Below are 24,265 nucleotides of genomic sequence, written 5' to 3'. Positions count from 1 at the left end.
ACCTCTCGCAAAAGGTGGACCAAATGCCAGGGAAGCACTGAAAGAGAACAAAAAGGCAGGAACCCGGGGCAAAGCAGAAGGGAGGGCAGGAGGTAGTAGAAATACTCACTTGCCCATAAACTTACACAAAGTTTTGTCCCTGGCATTCCCACCTTGGCAGGAGAAATAGGGGTGGGATTGGCAAGAGGCTCAACATGAGCACAGAAAATGTGGGTGGGGGGTAGGGGATGGGGGTCCAAATAGTGTGGTGGACATGCTGACTGTCCCCCTGCATTTGCAAGAAAAAAAGAAAAAAGAAGAATACCTGCAAGGTCATGCCTGCATCCTACAGACACTAGTCTAGGTATAGCCAGGGGCAAAGCCAGCATCTTCATGTAATTCTGAGTGTCCTCCTTGTGAGCCTGTCGCCATGGTGCGCTGCCCCCCCCCCACCCAATGATATAAACGAGAAAAAAAGTATTTGTTTTAAAAAAGGATTTTTATTGTGTAAAATTTATTTTAAAAAAACATCAAAAATTCTGTACATATTTGGTACTGCAATAATCGTACCGACATGTATAATAATGGTACCACAAGTCATAGAAAACAATACCAGAATTGCTGTTTTTTCCCCATCTTAAAAAACTCATTCAATAGTTGGTAAAAGACAATGGTAAAACAAAAAAATCCCAAAAGCTTAGTCTTTAACCACTTCAATACCGGGCTATTTACCCTGAACTGGACATATTATGGTTTTTTTTTCATATGTATGGTTTGAGGGCTAGAACATTTTTTTCATACTGGTTATTCAACTTTTTGCGGTGATACATAGGGTTTTATGTTTATGTTATTTTTATATTTGAAAGTTTCTCTCTATCTAGCTATACACACACAAGAAAATTTCGCACTTTTTATAGTAATTTTTTTATGGTAAGGTTTATGTAATGTTGTTATTTTAATTTTATAATAGACCTTTGGGGGGAGATCTTAACAGTATCTGCAAACAGATAGTTTTATTCAGACGATCCTACGTATCTGCGAGGCTGAAAGATAGGTTAAGGTCTATTGTAATGTAGAAATAATCAAATTATTGTTGTCTCATAGCAAGTAAAATGTAAAATGTTATCAGTGGGTTTCACGTCAATGGGAGCGCTCGTAGAGTAAAAAGCAGCCCATTCATTTCAATGGGGAGCGCTCGTATGCCGGCTCCCATTGAAATGAATGGGATGTGCTTTATACGCGCTGATTCTGAACGTGTTTTAACGTTCAGAATCAGTCACCGTATCCGTAGTTTGAATGCACCCTAAAGTGTGTTTTTCACTTCTTTTTTATTTTTGGGAAGAAGGTGTGTGTAAGGCTGAGGCCCCACGTTGTAGAAACAATTTTTTTTTGTTGCAGATTTTGTTGCGTTTTTTTTTTTACCCAAAGCCAGTTGTGGCTACAAAAGGAATGGGAATTATATAGAAAGCTCTCATGCTTCTACCTTCTGCTCAATCCACCTTTGATTTTGGCTCAAAAAACGCAGCAAAAACTGTAACAAAAAAAGCTGCTTTTCCGCAACGTGGGGCCTCAGCCTATATATCCAACATTCATAGCTGTGTGCCGTCTGTGATTCGTGGAAAAAATAGAGCATTCTCAGTCTTTTCATGGATCAGACTATTCCAATTCACTCATTTGCAAGAGGAGGAAGGGTCACTTCAAATAGCTGTGTTTCTGGTTTTATATAAGCCATTGGTGCGGTCCCATCTGGATTATGCAGTTCAATTCTGGGCCCCAGTTCATAAAAGGATGTCCTAGAATTGAAAAAGGTACAACAGAGGGCCACAAAGCTGATAAGGGACTTGGAGGACATCAGTTATAAGTAGAGACTAAAGGAGTTAAATTTGTTTAGTTTGGAGAAGGACATATGATAAACCTGTATAAATATATACATGGCCCATACAAGAGATATGGGGAAAACCTGTTCCATGTAAAATCTCCTCAAAAACAAGGGGGTGCTTCATTAGTCTGTAGAAAAAAAAAAGGTTTAATCTCCAGAGGCGACAATGCTTCTTCACTGTAAGGACTGTGAACATGTGGAATAGCCTACCCCAGGAGCTGGAAACAGCGGCAACAGCCGACAGCTTCAAAAAAGACTTAGAAGCCTTTTTAGAGCAAAATAACATTGATGCTTATGGAAATGTATAGAATACTTATGTCATTTACTTGCCCCTTCAGTCATGCCCTTTCTGATCCCTTAGTCGAATAAGATGGACATAGGTGTTTCTTGAACCAGACTATGTAACTTCATATCACATAGAACAGAGATATTACGTGAAAGCTCAGATTCTCCACACATAAAAATCGCATTCCCATCTTTGTCTTTAAAGGGATTATCCACTTTATAATATTGATGACCTATCCTCAGGATAGGCCATCATTATTAGATCTGCAGGGTTTCAACAGCCAAGACCCCACAGATCAGCTGTTCTGGAACAGCACTGCTCACTTACTGTTGCACTTTATATGGTGAGAGGGCAGTATGTCTCCCTAAACATTTCAGGTAGCCTCACTACTGTAGAGCAACTGATCAGTGGGGCTCATGGCTGTTGACCCTCCACAGATATAGTAAGGATAGGTCACCAGTAGAGATGAGCGAACACTGTTCGGATCAGCCGATCCGAACAGCACGCACCCATAGAAATGAATGGAAGCAGCTGTGACGCTGGCCGGCCGCCGGCAAAGTCAGCGTCACAGGTGCTTCCATTCATTTCTATGGGTGCGTGCTGTTTGGATCGGCTGATCTGAACAGTGTTCGCTCATCTCTAGTCACCAGTATTAAGGTATGTTCACACAGAGTTTTTTGCAGGTGAATTTTTACACGGAATCCGCCTGTAAAAAAGGCTCGCATTCACTTCAATGGGAGCCGCTCACTTGTTTACCTGCTAGCGATTTTTTCAGTTAGTGGGAAAAAGAAGCGACAAGTCCAATCTTGCTGCAGATTCCGCGGCTCGAGACTCATTCCCGCTTAGGCCCACTCTTTCGGGCCTAATCAGGAGTGGGATGCCGCGATAGGATACTGATCGCGTTGCAGCTAGCCACGCAGAGAATTCACATGGCAGAAAAGGTTTCCGCCGTGTGAACATACCCTTAGAAAATGGATAACCTCTTTAGCTAAAACTAAAATATTATACTGTAACAACAAATGAGCCGGCACTAAGAAACTAAATTAAACATATGCAGTAGATCCGTACAAAGAAATGTACATTTTTATTTAAAAAAAAAAAATATATATATATATATATTGCCAAAATATAATTTTGGAAAGTGGACTGATCAAGGGAAATTTTTCTTTAGAAACTGCAAACCAAATTGAAGTTTGCCCGGTTATTTACAGAAGAGAAGAAACCCTGATGTTTTAAAAGTTAAAATTACACATATATATATATATATATATATATATATATATATATATATATATAAAAAAATAAAGCCCAGTGTCCTTTTACTTCTCCACCAAAGAAAACGTGTTCACTCCTGAAACAGCTGGATTCTCCACACTAGTCTTGCTTCAGTCACTGGCCACTCAGGAATGCCAAGTGACCCTTTGTACATCTGTTGGCATAGTGCCCTTTCTCCCCGCACTGCAAAGACAAAATGTTGAACATTAATAGAATTCTTGGAGGTGTAAAGCGCCCGACAGTGTCACCCATTAGTGAATTACCTTCAGAAAACTGACCCAGGCAGAAGAAGTCTTAATATGATATAGCAATAACCTAGGGCAGCCTGGTTCTGGCAAATGAGAATATTTCATGCACATACAATGATAGTGCTGCATGCTTCTGTTCAGTTGGTTATGTATACACTTATGTTTAAGGTCTCAACCGCATCACGGTTCTTAGACAGAAATTTCCCAGATGGTTCCTCTGTCGACTTTCTGTTTCAATTCTACCTATGGGGAAACTGCTGTCGTTTCCCTAGGTATAATTGACATGCTGCGATTTCCAAAACCATGGTGTGTCCACAATTTTTACCGCAAAGTGGGCATGAGATTCATTAGAATCCCATCCACTTTGCTCTGACTGTAGAACGCCGCAATTTTTTTCCGCAGCGTTTCCACTGCGAGCAAATTGCAGTGTTTATTCCACATGGGCCCCAGCCTAAATGCTAATTGAATCGTAGTAACAGAAAACTACAGCTGATACAGATCCTTTTAGGGTTTGTTCACATGGTGGAAAATGGATTCCGCAAGTGAATATACCGCTCGGCTAGCCGAGACGAAATGCCGATGCAGCGCACTGGCATCGCATTGCCGCATTCCGCTCCGGATTAGGCCCGAATTAATTGAATCCTGTACTGGATTCCCCGTAAGTGAGCGATCAAAGCAATAGCGTGTCTGCCAACAGAGAGGTTTCTGAGTACCCCCTCTGGTGCCATAGGTTCGCCAACACAGCTCTAAGGAATGCCTGGGGATTGATTCTCTCATCTAACACACCTAAATGGCATTCCAATAAGAACCAATAGGGAAAGGGGTGGCTCTAGATCACAGAGCCATTCAGGCTAGGAATGACACAGGGACAAATCTCACAGAGTGAGAGTGGGTTTTTTATCAGAAGACCCACAGATAACGAACTCTCTTTTAAGGTGAAGGAACAAACAAAACATGGGGGGCGCATAATGGACAGCGATGTACTGATGACTACAAACTCCGAAGTGCCATCAGGAGAGGATAACATCAGGGATCAGAGTTCCAAGGACAATTTACAAGTCTATTAATACTAATGAAATAGAAGTCCTATCCAAGGGACAATCTCTCGTACCCACAACTCGGTTTAATGTATATTGCTGGGTAAAAAACATGGAATTAGTTACATGTAATTTACAATGGGCAAAATTCATGGCATTATCAGACGCCAAAAAATGCCAAGAATTAGGAGTTAATGAGGAAAATTTTCCAAATGTGAATCTTCTTCAATCCTTGTGGGACGAGAGACAAGGCCTTTTACTGATCTACGTCCCAAGAATACAAAAATCCACCTATATTTAATACAGGGTATATAGATATATTTCAGTAGATGGTGGTACATAATTTGTCCAAAGTGAACAGTGGGTCTCAACACAGTAGGAAAAATTTAAATCAAGCCCATATGATGGTGCTACAGGGCCTGGTGGATGATACCTCCTTTGTTGTAAAACCTTCAGACAAGGGAGGGAACCTTGTCCTCATGGACTTTGATAAATACAAACAAATCTGCCTAGACATTCTTTTATGGCCCAATGCACACTGGATTTTGGATTCAGATCCTACAGATAGTTTCCCAAGTGAACTATGCAGTATCTTAGACTCATTAATAAAAAAAAGAATGGCTGTTTTTGAGAACCAAAAAAAAAATACTATCCCCACATTCTACTGCCTTCCAAAAATACACAAAGGGTTAATTCCCTTAAAGGTAGGCCAATAGTCTCCTGCATTGATAGTCTCTCGATGGGAGTTAGCATATACATCCTCAGACAATTTGTCACAGCTTTACCATTATACACACATGACACAATGGATGTGCTTAGACATCTGGATGATGCTAACTTCCCATAGGGGACTCTTATTGCTACCTTGGATGCTGAGGCACTCTACAGCTCCATATCCCATGACAAGGGATGTGGGAAGTGGCATAATTAGCAAAGACTAGGCTCGCCTGCAAACCAAACTTTCATCAGATTGGGCACAGGCAGTTCTATATACTGCTGGAAGGCAGACACTGCGCTGAATTCAGCACACTATTGGCTTTCCCGATCTGTGCCCCGGGTAAAGCGCTATCAGTCCCGGTACCGTAGCGCTTTACAGTCAGAAGGGCGTTTCTGACAGTTAGCCAGGGACGCCCTTCTGCCCAGCAGCGCCAATCGCGCTGTGCTGTGTGAGCGGGGAGGAACGCCCCCTCCCCTCCTGATAATACTGGTCTATGGATGAGCACTGTGAGCAGAGGGAGGGGACGTTCCTCCCCGCTCACACAGCACAGTGCGATAGGCGCTGCTGTGGAGAAGGACATTCCTGACTGACTGTCAGGAACGCCCTTCTGACTGTAAAGAGCTACTGTACCGGGACCGATAGCGCTTTACACCGGGCACAGATCGGGAAAGCCAACAGTGTGCTGAATTCAGCGCACTGTCGCCTTTCCAGCAGTATATAGAACTGCCTGTGCCTAATCTGATGAAAGGTCCTCTTTAATATGAGGTTCACTGTCACTACTGATACTAATACCATCAATTGACAGGATTAGATCTAAAGAGCCTAATTGCTACAATGATTGACACATGGTCATCTATCCCCACACCTCAGTGGCTCAGCCAGAATGCCATAGAAGGCTCCTTCCGCTGAGGTAGGTGCAAAGCCTGTCAGTTTATAAATCAAAGTTGCACCTTTAAAAGTGTAGCGAGAAAACAAAAATTCAGCATCAGAGGGTTCATTAACTGCGGGACAGCAGGACTAGTATGTTTGGCAACCTGCTCTTGTCTGAAAAATGAGTCTAAAAAAGGAGGTTAGGAGAAAGGCCTTGGACTACGTGGGTAACATCAGAACAAATGAGGACAGACCCCTCAGCCGCCATATTTGGGAAATTCATGGGGGTGACCCAAATTCCATCTTCTTCCAGGCGATTGAGAAAATTCGAAAAAATATGAGAGAAAGAGATATTGATCACAGGATACTACAGAAGGAAGCAGAGTGGATTTTCAGACTAAAAAGTCTGAAAGCACTAGGTTTATATGACCGTATATCATACACACTTCATTTAGGCCTGCTCCTTTATAGATCTATGAAGGTAGTGGAATGTCATATACATGTACCTTAGTGCATTATGTAGTGTGTTATTCATCCAAATACCTGGAGTAATGTCATGGATTGAGATAGGTCTTTATATGTCTGAAAAGCCGCACCCAGCAGCTATCAACATAGCATGACCCATCAATCAGGGTCGCGGGAAATGAAGTTTTTACTGCAATTTCTTTTTTGTTTTATTGACCTGCACTTCTAAACTTACCTCCTGATGATCCAGCATCACTTCCATTTAGTGTCTCTCTGAGGAGGACTGAGCATCTCCTCAGGGTTTGGTATGCCACGGAGGTGTGTTAGGGGAGAGAATCAATCCACACTAATTCCCTAGAGCAGGGGTCAGCAGCCCGTGGCACATGTGGACTATATTACTGGTAAAGCAGCCAGCATGGGACCTGTATGAACTAAATGAAGGAGTGTCCCTTCAGTGCTCTGCTACAGCTCAGGTATAGGATGTCCCCCCTTCTCTTGCTGCCCTCTCTGCCCACCAATGAGACGGCTGAAAGAAGTCCTGGAGGCGGAGCTCCTCACTGTACAGCATAAGGACCCTGCCTGTTACAGTGATGAGCTCCTGTCTGTGCATCCTGCAAAGAAAAGGAGGGGAGAGGAGAGCGCTGTTCAGCAAAGTGAAAGTTAAAAAAAATAAAATTCCAATTATGTCAGGCATTTGGGGTTATTAATTCAGTTTTAGTAACTCCATGTGCCTCACATTAATAACAATAACGCCATCATGTCGCTCACATTAGCCCCTGTGTGCCTAACATAAGGGTTACTAAGATGTGAGACATATGTGGGTACTAATAAAGGACCTCAATAACCAAGATGGTTAATTATTACCTGCATGTATCTCCCATATCAGTAACTCTTATGGAAATCACACAGGGTTTAATGTGAGGGACATGATGGGGTTAATTGCTATTAAAGTGGACCTTTCAAGTCCTCATGAAAGTGCAGTGTTATATACTGCTAGAAAGCTGACTGCGCTGAATTCAGAGAGAAATTAACGGCACCGAAATCTCCCTGCCATCAGAAGGGCGTTCCTTACCACCCATCATCATCTTTGGGCTGTAAGGAATACCCCCGACAGTATTCGTCAATAGGCTTGTACTGGGGAAGGGAGGCATTCCTCACAGCTCAGTGTCATCATTGGGTGACAGTGGGGATATATCAGTACTGTTAATTTCTCTCCAGCTCCGGGGCACATACCACGAAAACTGACTGGGCCAAATTGAGTAGCTGCAAAATATAGAGCAGGTCCTATCTCTGTCTGCATTTGCAGCTCTGTCAATTTATTTTTAATGTATAGGTCAGTGAAAAGGACCGCCATGCCGTTTGTTGCAGGAGGCCTAAGGTTGCTTCTTTCATGGAGGTGACACACTCTGTACCCAGATGTGGCTATAGCCAAATCCAGTTGCCGGTCACCACTGCTTTCAGTTTTAGGTAAAGTTTAACATCCATTAATTCCGGTCTGTGGTTTTGATGTTATCACACCGCCTGGAATTAAATGTGGCTGATATTAATCCGTGTTTCAGTTACAGAAAAAGTGAAAATACCAGCGTCCGGGGAATAGATGCAGCATCCAGATACATAATATGTCACCACCCTACTCACTTTGCTCCCTGACAGATATATTTACCACTAGTTGCAGATTGCACATGTACTTACATTGCTTCTAATGGAAAACTACAGGTGGTAAATACAGATGGTAAATCATGTGGCTGGGAGCACAGTATTACAAAACCCCAGTGTTATGGTTTTATATGACTTTAGTATGGGGGTCGTCAGCATTACAATTATTGCTCGGCCTGCCAAGGACCTCATCTGTGACTTTTTTATTTATTTAAAATCGGCACGCCAAACAAAAAGTGTTCCCTACCCCTGCCCTAGAGCACGTGTAGTAGGTATACCTGAATATAAGAGCTGCCTATATGGGATTCCTAGTGTTGTCTCAGTATAGTACCCTGCTGTAGGAGCTGGTGCACTCATGCTTACCTCTGATAGTTTCTCTGTCAGCTATTTGTCTTTGCTATTTACAGAGATACAGAGAGAGAAGTTGGATTCATGTTATGCACTATTCATCTGCACAAGAGACTTGATAAAACATTGAACAAAAATATCAAACATTCTGGGTATATGTCACAGCTGAAACTAATATACATGCATGAATTGTTATGTATCACTCCAGATGTATACAAGAGTTCTGTGACATATAAATCACTCTTCACATAATATGAAACCCTGTTTTTAGTTGAATTTATTAAAAATATATTTTTTCTGACAGCCTAGCGTCATCGTTGGGTTGTGAGGAATGTCTCCCTGAACAGTACTCTCCATAGCCTTGTACTGTCAGGAGGAGTGTTCCTCACAGACCAGCAATGAAGCTAGGCTTTAAGGTCCGCCCTTTGAACTGGGGAGGTGTATCTGTGCCGAAACTAATTGGCAAAACTGAACTCAGTAGGCTGTCAGCTTTTTTGCTGCATACTGCCAATCTACGAGGTCATGAAAAGTCCTGAAATTGAGGTTGACCAGAAATTCAGTAGTCAGGGCAGCTGAAACATAAAACCAAAACCAAACCAAACCAAACCACACTCACCTATCTGCAGCGCTCCGTTATCTGTCACCTGTCTGTTCTAGCATGCGCAGCGCCTTTGCCTGTGGAAGTCCTGTGCCGCATACGACCGCTGCAGTCAATGAATGGCCACAGGAAAGGAATCAGTGACATAAGTAAGTGATGTGGTTGGTTCCCTTCTTGTGACCGTGACCTCTGATTGCCGCCGGAAATCCTGTGCAGCATGTGACTGCAAAGGCCAAAAGGCACTGCGCTCCCTGGACCGGACAGCAATGGTGGACACCAGACTACTGGGTATAGAAGAGTATGATTTTTTTCCCCATTTTTGTTTCATCTTCCCCAGCCTCCCAGACTACTGAAATTTGTAGACAACTCCTTAACTCTAGGACAGGATTTAGCAAAAAAGGCAATTAATAAAAGAAGACTGACAATTATATCCCTTAGAAATGTAGGTCTGTCCAACAAAGAAATTACCAAGAAAGCCAAGGTGGAAGGGAGTACAGTTTCCTATAGTATTAAAAGGATCTTGGAAACCAGAGGAAACTAACAGAGAGACAACAAATCTGAGAGTCACAGCATAAAATCTTCAAGCACAGATTAATGTAACAAAAAAAAATTAAAAAAAATTATTTTGTACTGTGAAGACACCAATTGTGTAAAACCAATTGTCAGATGTGTAGGAGGAAGCGGGCTTGCCTGGGGCTGTTTTGCAGGATCTAGAACTGGCAGCATATTAATGGTGAGTGGCACACTGGACAAAAGGCTACACACAGCATTTTGGTGCGCTAAGCAATACTCTCTGGTAAATGGCTAGTTGGTCGGGTGTGTGCATAATATAGCAAGATAATGATTCAAAATATAGTTCTAGTTTATGGCAGACCTACCTGAAAAAGACAAAAAGAAGCTGGTAGGCTTCAAAGAAAGGAATGGTCTGCCTAGTGTCCAGACTTAAAAGGGTTATCCGGTTTCTAATGGCCTAATGTTAGATCTGTGGAAGTCCTACAACCGGGATCCATGAAGATTACCAATACCCAGACTGTGCGGCTCTCCCTATTGTTTACCTACAGCAATTCATGCTGCTCACAGCAAGTGTAGGTATTGCAGTGCTGCCCCATAGATTTCAATGGGATAGAGCTACAATACCTTCACTTGCTACTACAGTTTGTACAGCTAATGAGAAGTATGGCTCCAGGTAGGTAAACAATGCTGTTGGACCCTCAGCAAATCTAATATCGATGGCCTAACCTAAGGAACAAAGCAGGGAAACCTACAAGTGCGGCACATTTGTGGGAACTTCTGCAATAATGTTGGAAAAAAAAAAATCTCGAAATAATATCTGAATGCCTGGATTGTATAAAACTGGCTACTTTGAAGAGTTAGTACTTGTGATTTTATGAAGAAACGTGCATATATGTATAAGCCTAAGTGAGATCACTTTCTGCCTCGCATTCTTTACTATTTCCGCCCCCTGCCGACTCTGGTTACCTTCCTCCTCTTTAGCTGGCCTAGAGAAATCTTTAAATTTTCTATGGGCATATATGGGGTCTAGGCATACTAGGGTCACCCATTGTGGGCAGACCGCCTCATTATAGATTTCACAGATTTGAGAAATTCTGGCAGCCTTGGTCGCCCCAGCCTCATTGCAAGCTCCTCTATGGACTCCACATTCCACCTCCCACCCACTCCCAGCAACTGCAAATGTGACAAGTTATACACTGCAACTATGGAGGAGAGTTCGTTTCAGCTTAGGTTACAAAGCCTGATATCTACTTTCCTCCCTCTGTTTTGTAACCCTCTCTTCCCTCCTGGCCTATCCCCAAGGGGTTTGTTTGGTGGACACAAGCCAGGTTCAGGATTCTCAGACTTCCTCTTTGACTGGCGGGTCTTCACCAAAGACTACTTCATTCACACACATTGCCTGCCTTCCTCAGAGAACTTTAGGACTACTCAGGTCTATAATTTTTTTTTAAGAACACTCTCCCATTCAACCCTGTGATTGCCCCCATAGTTTCGACAGATGGGTTTATATAGAGCTGTTTACTGAACGTTCCACCCTCCGACTTTAAACTGGACTTTATGCCTGGTGTCTGAACGTCCGTCCATAGAATGGTGCAAAGACTCCAAGGACAGTTGATCTCATTGACTGCTCCGGTTTTTCTGCTTGGCCTTAAGCCTTCAATGCGCACAATATAAACTACTAAGTCTCTCCCTGAGGTAATCGGCCGTGTTGACACGATCATGCTTCATGAGAAAAATCGACGCCATTATCTCGGATACTAACCCAAATTTTGATAAGGTTTGGTCTCCTTGGGTTAATAGGTCCAGAATCCCATTGAAGTGAATAGGAGAGGTGTCAGGCATTTTTTGAGGTGGATTTTTTATTTTTATTTTAAAAACTTACTTTATTGAAAATTGTACATCATGGTATATAAGACAAATAGGCAGTGGTAATCAAGTATCACAATGATCTCAAATCATATAGTGTACAATACATTAAGATTTAATAAACAGAAAAAATGCTGCAAAGTCGACATTGTCGCAAAATTCATAAGCAGGTGTGTCTACAGGGGAACTACAAACTCTTTACAGAACTTTTTAATAGGACATGCCCATATGATATGCTAGAAGTCAGAGTAGGTAGCAGAATATCTGTGGCACCCAGGATGCAGTAGGTTTCCCACCTTATGCAGACAGGCAGGAATTAAATAACTTTATTGTATTATAAACCTGGATTAGTTTATTATTAGCGGATGGGGAGACATATTGCGCCGATTCCAAAATTTCTACATATGATTTAGCAGTAAGATTGGAAATAAGGGTGCACCATTTCCCCAAAGCTGGGCATCTAAATGAGACACCTTAACTTGTATCAGATGGGCATATAACCCGGAGATCATATGTCATGCACCTTGCAGCAGCTACTGGAAAATTTGAAAAATTAAAATGGTCAGAGTTTTTGGGTGCAGTAGTTGCTGGGGAGGGGGTGTTTTGGTTGTCTGTCTGCCCCTTCCCTGAGCTTGAGGACTGAGGTTTTTTTACCCCCACTTGGAATTCAGTCTGGCTGAATATAGGGTATCTGCAGTGCTCCTATTAACCCCTTCCCGACGGAATATGAGCACTGCAGATACCCTGTATTCGGCAGACCGGGCACTTTCAGACACAGGGATACCTAATGTGTATGTGTTTCACAGTAATTTTCTACTTTTATATGTATTCTAGGGAAAGGAGGGATTAAGAACTTTTATTTTTTTTAAAGCTTTTATATTTTTTTTGCACTATTTTATGGGAAATTCTATACATTGATATTGTGGCTGGTCATAGATCCCTCTCCACCCTCCTAAAAAAAAATATTTTTTTTTTGCTGACTCGAATATAAGCCAAGGGAGGCTTTTTCAGCACAAAAAAAAAACAAAACGAGTATATACGGTAAGTTTGGTTTTGGGAATTATGTGCACAGGGCATGTCTGATCTGATGGAACCTGAAAAAATGAGTTCTAGGAATATTGTACATCGTACTCAAGGGTTCAAAAAAACTTAAATGTACCCTGTTCATACATGTCTCAGAGGGACAAAATCTCAAAATGTCCTCAACTCTGAGCATCAGGGAGAGTTAAGTTCAGTTAAGTTAAATGGGGTCTCAGCAGGAATATCCGTGTAAGCTGTTGCACATTTACCCTGCTGCTAGACTTGTCTGTCCAGTCTATGAATAAGTAACAATTTATCACTGCATAAGTGAAAGCTTTCTAGGACTGGCCACAGATTTAAAAAGACTTAAAAAGTTCCTAAGGTCATTTCAAATGTGTATATCTAGGGGTTTACAAATAGTAATCTTGAGCCCACAAATACATTCCTCTGTGTCAGCCAATGTGTTGAGTAATAGGCATACATGATGATTTGGCCCAATTAGTGCGCAAACCGGAGTAGACACCAAATTTGTCTGTTAGGACCATAGCTCCGGGAAGTTTTTGAGATGGGTCAGCAATGAATAGAAGGAGGTTATCCATCTGCATATAGGGCTGTTCTTTCTTCCAGAGTGCCTATAGTTACTTCCTTATAGACAAAGTCTGTTCTGAGTAATAGCGAGAGACTCCACTGACTGTGTGTGCCTACTGTACGGTTTTGTCTATGGTTATAAACATCATGCCAACATCATCTGTAGAAGAGAAGTTTCCAAATCCCCCCTATACACAGAAGACAATCTTTGGGTTTGGTTGACTTTGAACACATGTTTATAGACACCATTAGATGTCCTAGGAAATTTAAGCTGCATCCACAAAGGCAAACTAAACTATCCACACACAAGGTGTAATATCTGGTGCAATGTGTGCCTTATGCCCTAAGATAAACGGGTCTTTCAAAGAGTCAAAGGGGCATTCCTATCCCAGGCCTTTTATTGCTGAAATCAACTTGTGAGTCTGCAACAGCCTGCGACTAGCTGGGAGTATTCAAACAGCCAAGTGGGCTGTTCTACCCAATTTCTGTAAATCCTGTAGGTCACAGGCAGACAGGCATTTGAGCACAGCTGTGAAAGGTTGAGATGGAAATATCCCTTTAATGAATAAAGTATCCTAGGCTATTAAATTGAAAAATATATAGATTGGCTCTGTGTGAAAAGAATGCAAAGTCAGGGTGGGTTCACATTACCATTATAAATGTCCATTGCTCTCATCAGGCCACACGATGAGAGCAACGGACATTAAATGACACATGTGAACGGAGCTCTCTCCATTGTTTGACCATCTGCATTCACCCTGATGTAAAAAAAACATGATGGAAGAAAAAGTTGTGAATGCAGGACTATCTTCCATTACAAAAGTAAATAAACATGATAAAAGACAGCGTCCATAACGTTTAAATTAGTGTCAAAGGGAACAAATAAAGATAGGGGAAGCTCCGCCTGTGTCCGTAACTTTGCTATCTTTACTGTCTGTTGCGGTCATCTTATGACGGATGACAGCAACAGTCATTAATAACAGTAATGTGAATATAGCCTGAAATAGTGAATACACACAGTATATATAAATAGTGAAATTCACAGCATAGATGAGCACAGCCTAGTTCCTAATAAAAGGAACACATCATACACATAACACCTTACCTTATAACAGGTAACCTGATCCAGTGGTCTGGGCCCCCGATTTCCTATGTTATTATTCTGTGACTGCATGACACCAATAGTCTGCGGAGATCGCTGCTGACCAATTGGTGAACTCTGGCTTGTTAACTGGATGAGGGACGATGATCTTTGTGACGACTGGTTGTTATTTTGCTGCTGGCATAAATGGAAGATTTATCAAGCAAAGTAGGTCATTTCACAAGATACAGTGAGAGATTGTATTATATTGTTTTTTTTTTTTAAAGAAATAATACAATGCATGGCCACTCTTTTAGAGATCTCCTCTAAACTTTAAAATCACAGAAATTTCTTGTGGCATACAAACATATCACAGGACGTGCCAAGAAAACTTTGCCCACACCATTAATCCACCTCCACTAGCCTGAATGGTTGACACCTTAAAGGACCCACCCTTCAACGGCAATCTGGAATCATCTGACCAGTCGATGTTTTTCTACTACTCCTTGACCTAATGTTTATGTTTTTCAGCCCAATGGTGTCTTGCTTTCTGTTTCCCCTAGAGAGCAATGGCTGTCAAACTGGTCAAATGCTGGTATAGCCAACTCATCCTAAGAAATAGGGAGTTATGCATTCAGACACATTAGTTGGAGCACCAGCCTTGTATTCAGCTGAAATTTGCTTGACAGTGAATTGCCTGTTCATCAAGATTACCAACATGCTCCTTGGACCCCTTTTTAATGATATATATAGATTTTTATTTTTTACATCCACAGGATCCCTTTAACTGGATGATTTTCCTCCATCACACTATTCTCTGTGTATTCTTGATAACAGTTACACATAATAGAAATCCACAGAAGTGGCAGTTTCTGATATACTGGTCCAAGATGACCATGGCCCCTTTGAAATTTCTTAGATGGCTTCATTTTCCCGCAGTGTTAAACTGCAGCCACAGAAAACTTGATAACTTTATTCTATGCCGTGTGCAAGGGTCATGTGTCTAATGTTCATACGGGGATGTTTCAATTAGGAAACGTATCTCTAATAAAGTAGCCATGCGTTGTATGTCAGGCAATGATGTTGCATTAAACATTTTCCACATTTGTTACCTTTTGCTGGTTCTGGGTCTGCTGAGGTAGAGGAGGTTGTTCGGTAGCTCCCATTGGCAATTCAAAACGGGGGCTGCAAAATGAAACAATGTATTCTAGAGTGAAAAAAATGTATTGCTCCAAAATGACAAATTCTTTCAAGTTTGTTTGTAAAGCAAAACCTGACATATATATTTAAAGGTGTTTTTTAGACTCAACATGAATAAAAATAGTATTTCACACTTGGTGAAGTCACCCTCAACTTTCCACCATACCCTGATTTTATTTCAGAGTGATGTTAATGTGCAACCCCCTGTCCCACACTGGGCTTTATATACTTCTCAGCTGCTACTGCGGAATCTTTATGGGCTGCAGATACAGATGTGTTGATCGGTGTTTACCTGTATATGTATTATCACTCACAGCCGAATGCCGGTGGGGTTTCAGCCACATATTTATGCAGCTTTATACTGTGCTGTCCAGAAATATCAAAGCTCACACATGCGGACAGGGAAGATGAAACACACACGCAAAAAAAAAAACCTCACACTAGCCTATTTCTAATCCTGCACCTTACGTGACCTGCTGAGACCTCCGAATGACCTCAGTGGTCATGTGCTTTGCAGAGGGCTTCCAGTTGCCACAACATGGCACGTGCCAAGATGGACAGTGGCAGTGGACACTGGAGCGCCATAGCTCAGAGAATAGGATTTTTTATTTTTTAAGTTTCATTCATGGACAACCCCTTCCCTTTATTTTCTTGCGCAGTGTGGTATCAATACGCTTACAAATACAGTTCAGAGATAATATATACTCACTGCATGAATTTACAGTTAGGACCATCAGGACAAAATCCTACTAGATAGTTGACACAGATGACTCTTCGTGTATGCCGATGCCTGCACAGAGGGCCTACAAGATACAGAAAGCTTTCAGATAGACAAATCTACAGCAGTAGCAGATTATTAAAATTTGATAAATTTGATATCAGGTTATCAGCGGTCTATGTGTTATATACACCTTACCGTGTTTACAAAAGCCTCGATCATACCAAGGACAGTCTTTTATCTTTGATTCTGGGTCAATATGTAAAAATGGGCATTCCTTGTTACTGCACTCACCTAAAAATAGACACAGATTTAATGTAACTTGAATATAGAAAGCCTTCCCTTTCAATATTGCAGTACAATACAGTATTTAAATCACAATTTTATGTTAAATATTATATTATTTTTAAAGATTTTTTAGTAAGGTTTTTAATTTTCCATATACGTCGGACTAGAGAAGACCCTATTCACTTGTATGGGAGAGTTTTCTTGGCATGCTCTGTGGAGGAGTACCGTATATACTCGAGTATAAGCCGACCCGAATATAAGCCGACCCCCCTAATTTTACCACAAAAAACTGGGAAAACTTAGTGACTCGAGTATAAGCCTAGGGGGGGAAATGCAGCAGCTGCTGGAAAATTTAAAAAATTAAAATGGCCGAGTTCTTGGGTGCAGTAGATACTGGGGAAGGGGAGGGGGTGTTTTGGTTGTCTGTCTGCCCCTTCCCTGAGCTTGAGGACTGGGTTTTTTACCCCCAGTTGGAATTCAGCCTGGCTGAATATAGGGTATCTGCAGTGCTCCTATTAACCCCTTCCCGACGGAATAGGAGCACTGCAGATCCCTATATTTAGTAGACCGGGCACTGTCAGACACAGGGATACCTAATGTGTATGTGTTTCACAGTCATTTTCTACTTTGAGGGCAGGTTCACACTAGCGCGCAATCTCCGTTATGCATAACGGTTTCGCCATGGGCAGCAGAAGACTCTCCCCAACAGACACTGAATGTCGGTTTCTGTCCTCTCCCGACAGAAAACGGAAACCTGCATAACTGAGATCAGGCGCTGGTGTGAACCCGCCTTTATATGAATTATAGGGAAAGGAGTGATTTAGAACTTTTATTTATTTAATTTTTTATTATATATTTTTTTTTTAACTTTTTTTTTTTTTTTTTTTTACTGGTTTTTTTTTAGCCCCCCCTGGGGGACTTGAACCTGCAGTCATTTGATTGCAAGTCCCATAGACGGCAATACAAGTGTATTGCCGTCTATGGGAGATTCTCTACATTACTATTACGGCTGGTCATAGACTAGCCGTAATAGTAATACAGCGATGACAGGCCTGGGAGCCTTCATTAGGCTCCCGGCTGTCGTCGGAACAGGTCGGCTCCTGCGAGCTCGCTGCGCAGGAGCCGGCCTGCATCTTTAAAGGTATGGGGCAGGCCTAAGGGGGGAGGACATCTCTGGAGGGGGGAGGACATCTCCGGAGGGCACCTCCGCTGTAACGCTTATAGCGGAGATGCCGAAGCTTATGCCTACAATCAGAGATCGCAGGCATAAGCTTCAGCATCTCTGTTGTAAGCATTACAGCGGAGGTGCCGGGTTCTATGGCGACCGCTCTGCACAGCGGCGCCATTACACTTACATACCTGGCATCCGGACCCGACATCCAGACGGGGCGGGTGCCGGGGCCCACAGCATCGCCACGCTCCTGCTAGGAGCGCGGCGATGCTGTACATTAAGAGCTGCAGAAGTACTTACGGTACTTCTGATAGCAGGCCAGGACAGACACACGCCGGGTGCGGGCCTGAGCTTACGTGGCTACGTCACCCGGCGTGTGATGGAGCGGTGGGGGGCGGAGTCTGCTATCCTGGCCTGCTAGCAGAAAATTACCGTAATGACCCGAATATAAGCCGAGGAGCACTTTTTCAGCACAAAAACTGTGCTGAAAAACTCGGCTTATACTCGAGTATATACGGTAGATAAAGATGTCATGTATAAGTGAGGGGCTGCAAAAAAAAAAAAAATCTCCTACACAAAACAGGTCTCATCATATTATATTGCCCAGTGGAAAAAGTCAGAACGGCAGGATTTTTTTTTTCACTATAGCTAACAACATGGAAAAAGTTTAAAAACCTCACCATAAATTCTTTAAAATATACTTCGCATTAAAATACAACCCCCAAAAACACAGAGGTCATTTTTTGGTGATACATTGCCTTGAAGACAGCATCTTTAAAGGGAATTTCTGAGATTTCAAAACGGATGGCCTATCCTTAGGATAATTTTTATTAAAATGGACATCACACGGCAGCATTAATTTCACTGAAAGGAGGCTATTGTCATGACTTATTTTGACATGTAGGTTTTTGCTGTCTGCTTGAAAAATCGGACATCTTTGTGAACGGACACATAAGAACAGACACGGACTGTAAAAGAATGCAAATGATGTCCCATTAAATCAATGCAAAATGTAACGGACACAGTTAGTGTCCGATGCTAATGTCCGCACAAGATTTTGCGCGGACATTAGCATCGGACACTAGCTGTGGGACACCGACGGTAGTGTGAACGCCCCCTAAGTAATTAATATCAGTTCTTTTGGACACCTTGCTGATCAGCTATTCGAAGAAGAGGCCTTTCGTTAAACCCTCCTTTGCAAGCCTGTGATGCCACATTTCTGATTCACATGGCCTGTTTTTACGCTTAGACCCATTTAAAGAGGACCTTTCACCGATTTGGGCACAGGCAGTTCTATATACTGCTGGAAAGCTAACAGTGCACTGAATTCAGCGCACTGTCGGCTTTCCCGATCTGTGCCCCGGGTAAAGAGCCATCCGTCCCGGTACCGTAGCTCTTTACTGTCAGAAGGGCGTTCCTGACAGTCTGTCAGGTATGTCCTTCTCCACAGCAGCTCCTATCGCGCTGTACAGTGTGATTGGGGAGGAACGCCCCCTCCCTCTGCTCACAGTGCTCGTCCATAGACGAGTATTATCAGGAGGGGAGGAGGCGTTCCTGCCCGCTCACACTGTACAGCGCGATAGGCGCTGCTGTAGAGAAGGACGTACCTGACTGACTGTCAGGAACGCCCTTCTGACTGTATAGCGCTATGGTACTGGGACCAAAAGCTCTTTACCCGGGGCACAGATCGGGAAAGCCGACAGTGCGTTGAATTCAGTGCACTGTCTGCTTTCCTGCAGTATATAGAACTGCCTGTGCCCAAATCGGTGAAAGGTCCTCTTTAAGTAAATGGACTGAGTTATAATCCAAGCATTCCAATTCATGATGCTGTACCTGGTATTCATTGAAGAGGTTTGCAGTCAATTTATGTTGTGGAAAGACTAAAAAAGTTGTTTCCTCTTTTTCTTCAATGCAGAAGTAAAATCCTGCATTAAAATTTAGTGTTGTGGATTATATGTGAACCTGCAGCAAAGTCAGTATTGCAATCTTACCAATTTTTGGTTACTTCAATGTTGAGGCTTTCCAGCAATGATATCCTGTGCTGACAAGTGACCACCACAACCAATCACAAGCTGCAGTAATCACATGTGTCAACCAGCAGAGACTAGCAGGATACAAGGAAAGTGCAACAAGGGAGCACCAGAGGATTGTAAGAGGAGTATACCAACTTTTTAATTTTAGATGTTCAGCTATTAGAATCTGCATCAGCAAAACCACATCAAAATCTGCACATAAAGAATTCTGCACCAAATCTGCCCCATGTCAAACCAGGATTAAAAAAACACACACAAAAAAACAAAAAACTGGATCAGCAGTTTCCTTATCTTGCTTATAAGCAGAAATATGGTCACTTGAAGTTACATGCCAAATCCTGTGTGCAAGGTATAATGAGCAAGGTACGGCTTAACACTTCATATAGGCATACAGAGGTACAGAAAAGTTCTAGCAAACTTGTAGGTCATCAAAAAGAATAAAGGAACTCACCAAACTTTGAGTAGAAGTAACACTCTGGCATTTTGGTCATGTCATATTCATGCAAAAATTCACACTGGTCACCTTTCTTACAAAGTCCTCGTAACCAGTGCTTACAGACTACAGTCTTCTCTCCACTAATGTGACGAAAAGGGCACATACCGCCTAAAATCAAACCAAAGGAAGCATAAATCCAGAGTATAATGGCAATGAAATAAACTTACACAGTATGGGCATTTTTCTTCTTATTGCTCATTAATAGAGATGAGCGAGTAGTATTTGAAACGGCAGTTTCAAATAGCACGCACCCATAGGAATGAATGCTATGGGTGCGTGCTATTCAAAACTGCCATTTCGAATACTACTCACTAATCTCTACTCATTAATGTCAGGGCCGTAGATTTGGTAGACCAACCACCAACTCCGCTATTTTATCTCAGACTCCTTTCTAACTGGCTGACAGCCATGGTCAGACAGTAGCAGTAAAGATAATTATAAATATGGCCGGCATGCGGTGTCGGCTCTACTAGTGTCTCGCTGGCAGAGCCGACTGCGCAGGCGTCGGAGCTGACGCAGAAGAAAGATGACAGAGAAGGGGAGGATGCAGCTGAAGAAGGAGGCGTTGCTGGAGAGACAGTTCTCGGGCAGCAGTGGGGACGCCCCCATCGCCTTTTGAGCGCTGGGGCCCGCCCCCTTTGCTGCGAGAGAATTCATTAGCATACCGTTAAAAACCGGGATGTCTAAGGAACAGCGTCGCAGAGACCACAACTAAAGGTAAGAGACTAATAGCCTTTCTAAAGGCTATTCCGACGTCTAAAGCAGAAAAAATAGCTATTTAGTGGTAGAATCCCTTTAAATAGCACATCAGGCATCAATACTACCTGTGCTTGCTGCTCGGGAGTGACTAAAATAAAAATTCCAACTGTTCTGGAATCAGTGGAGCGACACCTATTAACAGATGCTAAAAACTTGTATTGATGGGGGCGGTGAAAGGTCCTCTTTAAAGCTGCAGTCAGTAACGTTTTTTCTGACTCCATCCAAAACTGACCCCGACTCCAAGGCATTAAACATTATACCGTACAGAACACATATATAAGTTACCTTTGCTGCAGGCTGACTTCAGAAAAAACTCGCAAACAGCTGCCCCGGACTCTGAAGAAAAACAAAACAGTCAATATTACTGTGTGCACAAAATTCATTCAATTACAGAAAAAGTGATGTACTTTTAAGATCAGAAACTAAGCAAAAGGAACCAATCAGAGCCTTAATTAAAAACCCCATTCATATTGTGTCATGTAAAAGTTGTAGTGGGTCTTACGCATTGTCCAATTCAATGGAGGCCTATGGTTATACAGAATGAAAACACGGGTGGTCCTACTAAGTATACTATCCATTACTCCATGGTGGAGGGACACACAAGCAGTGCTGTGCATTAGTCATCACATCTGGAATTTCTATGGAAATACTTGCTCTACCAGTGAATTAAAGGGAATATGTTAGGTCAGTGTGGCACACTAACCATCCAGTTATAATGAAATCCATGACCGCATTAAAAATAATAAAAAAAAAAGCTTTATACTCCCCCTGGCAGGCAGGGATATTCAATGAAGCCAGAGGAGTACATCGGTTTCAACGTACCTCCGGCACTTGCATGGTGAACCCATACATCTCTATTGCCTGGAGCACTATTGGACTCATCTCTAAGCGGGTATAAAGCTTTTTATTTTTAATCTGGCCATGGTTGAATATTGTTTATTGAATAAAGTGTATAGTGACACGGCCCCACCTAGTGACATTTAGAGGTCAACGTATTCATAGAAGTACACATGTGAACACACACAGACATACAGAGGTTTTAAAATGATTGTGTCAGAAGACTACATGTCATACATACTCACTGCAATTTAACATTGCAAAGTTCACAGAAGACCAATACTGCTGGATTCAACACAACTACATTTACTAACATAAAAGTACAGCAGGCTGTGTGACATTTCTGATCCTAATGTCACATGGCCAATATTCACCTTGGTATAAAAAGCTGTATCTGCAAATCTGGGACTTCTCAGCAGACCCACAGAAACGAGCAGGGCGGCAGTGTGCATGTGCGGTGCTCCATTACAGGGGGTTTTAGTGCTTATTTACTGATGACTTATTTTTAGGTCAACAGCAACATATGATTGGTGGGGGTCCACTCAGGTAATTTTACCACTAGAACAACTGGTGTCACATTAAAGCAGAGAATCTCATGCCTCATATGACACCAGAACCATTACTCTATATGTCAAACTGCTGGAGATATACAGTGAAAGCTTCTCCATAAGACTGTCTCCTTACCCAGACCACATTTTCAGTTAATTTTTAGTTTAGCTTGTTATCCATCTTCTTTGAGACGACCACTTTATTTATGCAATTTTGGGTGGTCGCCTCAAAGAGGCGTCACTGTAACAGAAGTGAAACCCCCTACATTACTGGAGAGCCCTTTCTCTGTACTTCTTTAAAGGGGTTGTCCAGGATAATTTTTTTAAAATATTAGGTCGTGGAAGGTGAAAAAAAAACAAACAAAAAAAAAACACATTCACCTATCCCCGGATGCTCCCAGAGTGGTTCAGTCATGCAGCTCTGCTATTTTCTTCCAGCTGCAGCACCTGTCATCTGTGATGTCCTGTGCAGGCGCACACCGCTAATGAGGCGAGGTGAAGCGGCCGCCTCATGCGGCACTTTTGGAGGGGGTGGCAATTTTACCTTTTTTCCTCTAAGCTAGCCCAAGACAGGCTGCTCTGAAAACAAAATTGAGTGAACCGATCCAGGGCTGGCTTAGACCTCTGCATCTCAGGGCAGGCGGTGCGTTAGTAACAGTGTTTATTATGTTTCTTCACCTCCCCTGAGTCTCTGATTATTATACTCTGGAGTCTGAAAAGACCCCAGAGTATAAAGATAGTTCATGGGTAGGATACTATGGGGTATAATAGAGGATGGGTAGGCCACTGTGGGGAATAATAGAGGTTGCAGGGGCCACTGTGGCCCCTGCAAACTTTATTATGCCCCACTGTGGCCCCTGCAAACTTTATTATGCCTCACAGCGGCCCCTCCTCGTCTTTCAATTGTCCGCCTCAAGCAGCAGAGAGGCTAGGTTCACCACTGGTCCTTTCCTTAGGCCACTGATTGGACTCAGGGGTCACGTGACAACAGGGACTGCAGCTGGAAGAAAACAGGGGAACAACAGGACCGGACCATACAGGGAGGCACCAGAGCATCCAGGGACCGCTGAGTATGGATTTTTTCACTGTCCCCAGCCTAGTTTAAAAAATTATTTTTGCACTGGACCTCTTTAAGGGCAGATCATCAATATATAAGTTCCATAAAATGCCTTTATTACAGGTTCTATGGGACCCCTGTCCTTGTGATCAGCGGGGCTCTTAGAGATCAGTCCCCAACCCCCACTTACTACCAGCTTTATGGATAAGGGGTCACTTACTGCAATAACACTTTAAGCAGCACCATTGTAACTAAACTAATGTGCTGTTCAGGAACCTAGGATAGATTTGTGCCAGATAAAACCAAGTCAGAGTAGGAGACCTGGAGGAGGCGCTGGATCTACCAGGGCACGCGAGGAGAGAAAGTAGAAGCAGAGGCTGACTGCTAGGAGGCTCACAAGGGCAGGATGTGTCCCCTCCCCCCGGGCTCACAGCTGAACCTCCACAACACATGCCCGATCAGGCCCCGGATAACTTACTGTCCATGCCCGGGAAGGGAAGAGGTTGTGCCCCCAGCTGCTGCTCCACGGCCAGCTCCAGGTCGAAGCGAATGTGATCCACACAAGCGATTAGCTCCTGCATGGTGACTGGAGCGCAGATCCACCAACACACCGGGATCCAGCATCAGCCCCGAATGGGACTCTGCAGATAACTGCCGTACAGCGGCTCAACGAGCTGTCGCAAGGCACTGTGGGAAGGAGGAAGCGCTGAGGAGGCCGCGCAGTGCATGCT

The 24,265-nt window shown here is 42.8% G+C and overlaps 1 protein-coding gene across 2 annotated transcripts; it reads right to left on the bottom strand.

Moving 5' to 3' along the window:
* Nucleotides 1-3,204: 3,204 nt before the first annotated feature.
* On the bottom strand, nt 3,205-24,208 carry CPSF4 (cleavage and polyadenylation specific factor 4). Of its 2 annotated transcripts, none has more exons than XM_075285256.1 (8): nt 24,013-24,208; nt 21,378-21,428; nt 20,289-20,441; nt 16,544-16,639; nt 16,337-16,430; nt 15,540-15,612; nt 14,452-14,625; nt 3,205-3,602 (listed from the first exon to the last, which is right to left on the bottom strand). In XM_075285256.1, exons 1-8 carry the CDS (start codon nt 24,113-24,115, stop codon nt 3,534-3,536), a joined length of 813 nt encoding a protein of 270 aa, XP_075141357.1. In that variant the 5' UTR covers nt 24,116-24,208; the 3' UTR covers nt 3,205-3,533. The 2 variants fall into 2 exon arrangements, with proteins under 2 accessions (XP_075141357.1, XP_075141358.1); XM_075285257.1 differs by having other exon boundaries at nt 14,452-14,622.
* Between the last annotated feature and the right edge of the window lie 57 nt (nt 24,209-24,265).

This window comes from Leptodactylus fuscus, chromosome 8 (assembly GCF_031893055.1).
Source record: "Leptodactylus fuscus isolate aLepFus1 chromosome 8, aLepFus1.hap2, whole genome shotgun sequence".
Lineage (NCBI taxonomy): Eukaryota > Metazoa > Chordata > Amphibia > Anura > Leptodactylidae > Leptodactylus > Leptodactylus fuscus.
This window is presented reverse-complemented; position numbering and strand designations above follow the sequence as displayed.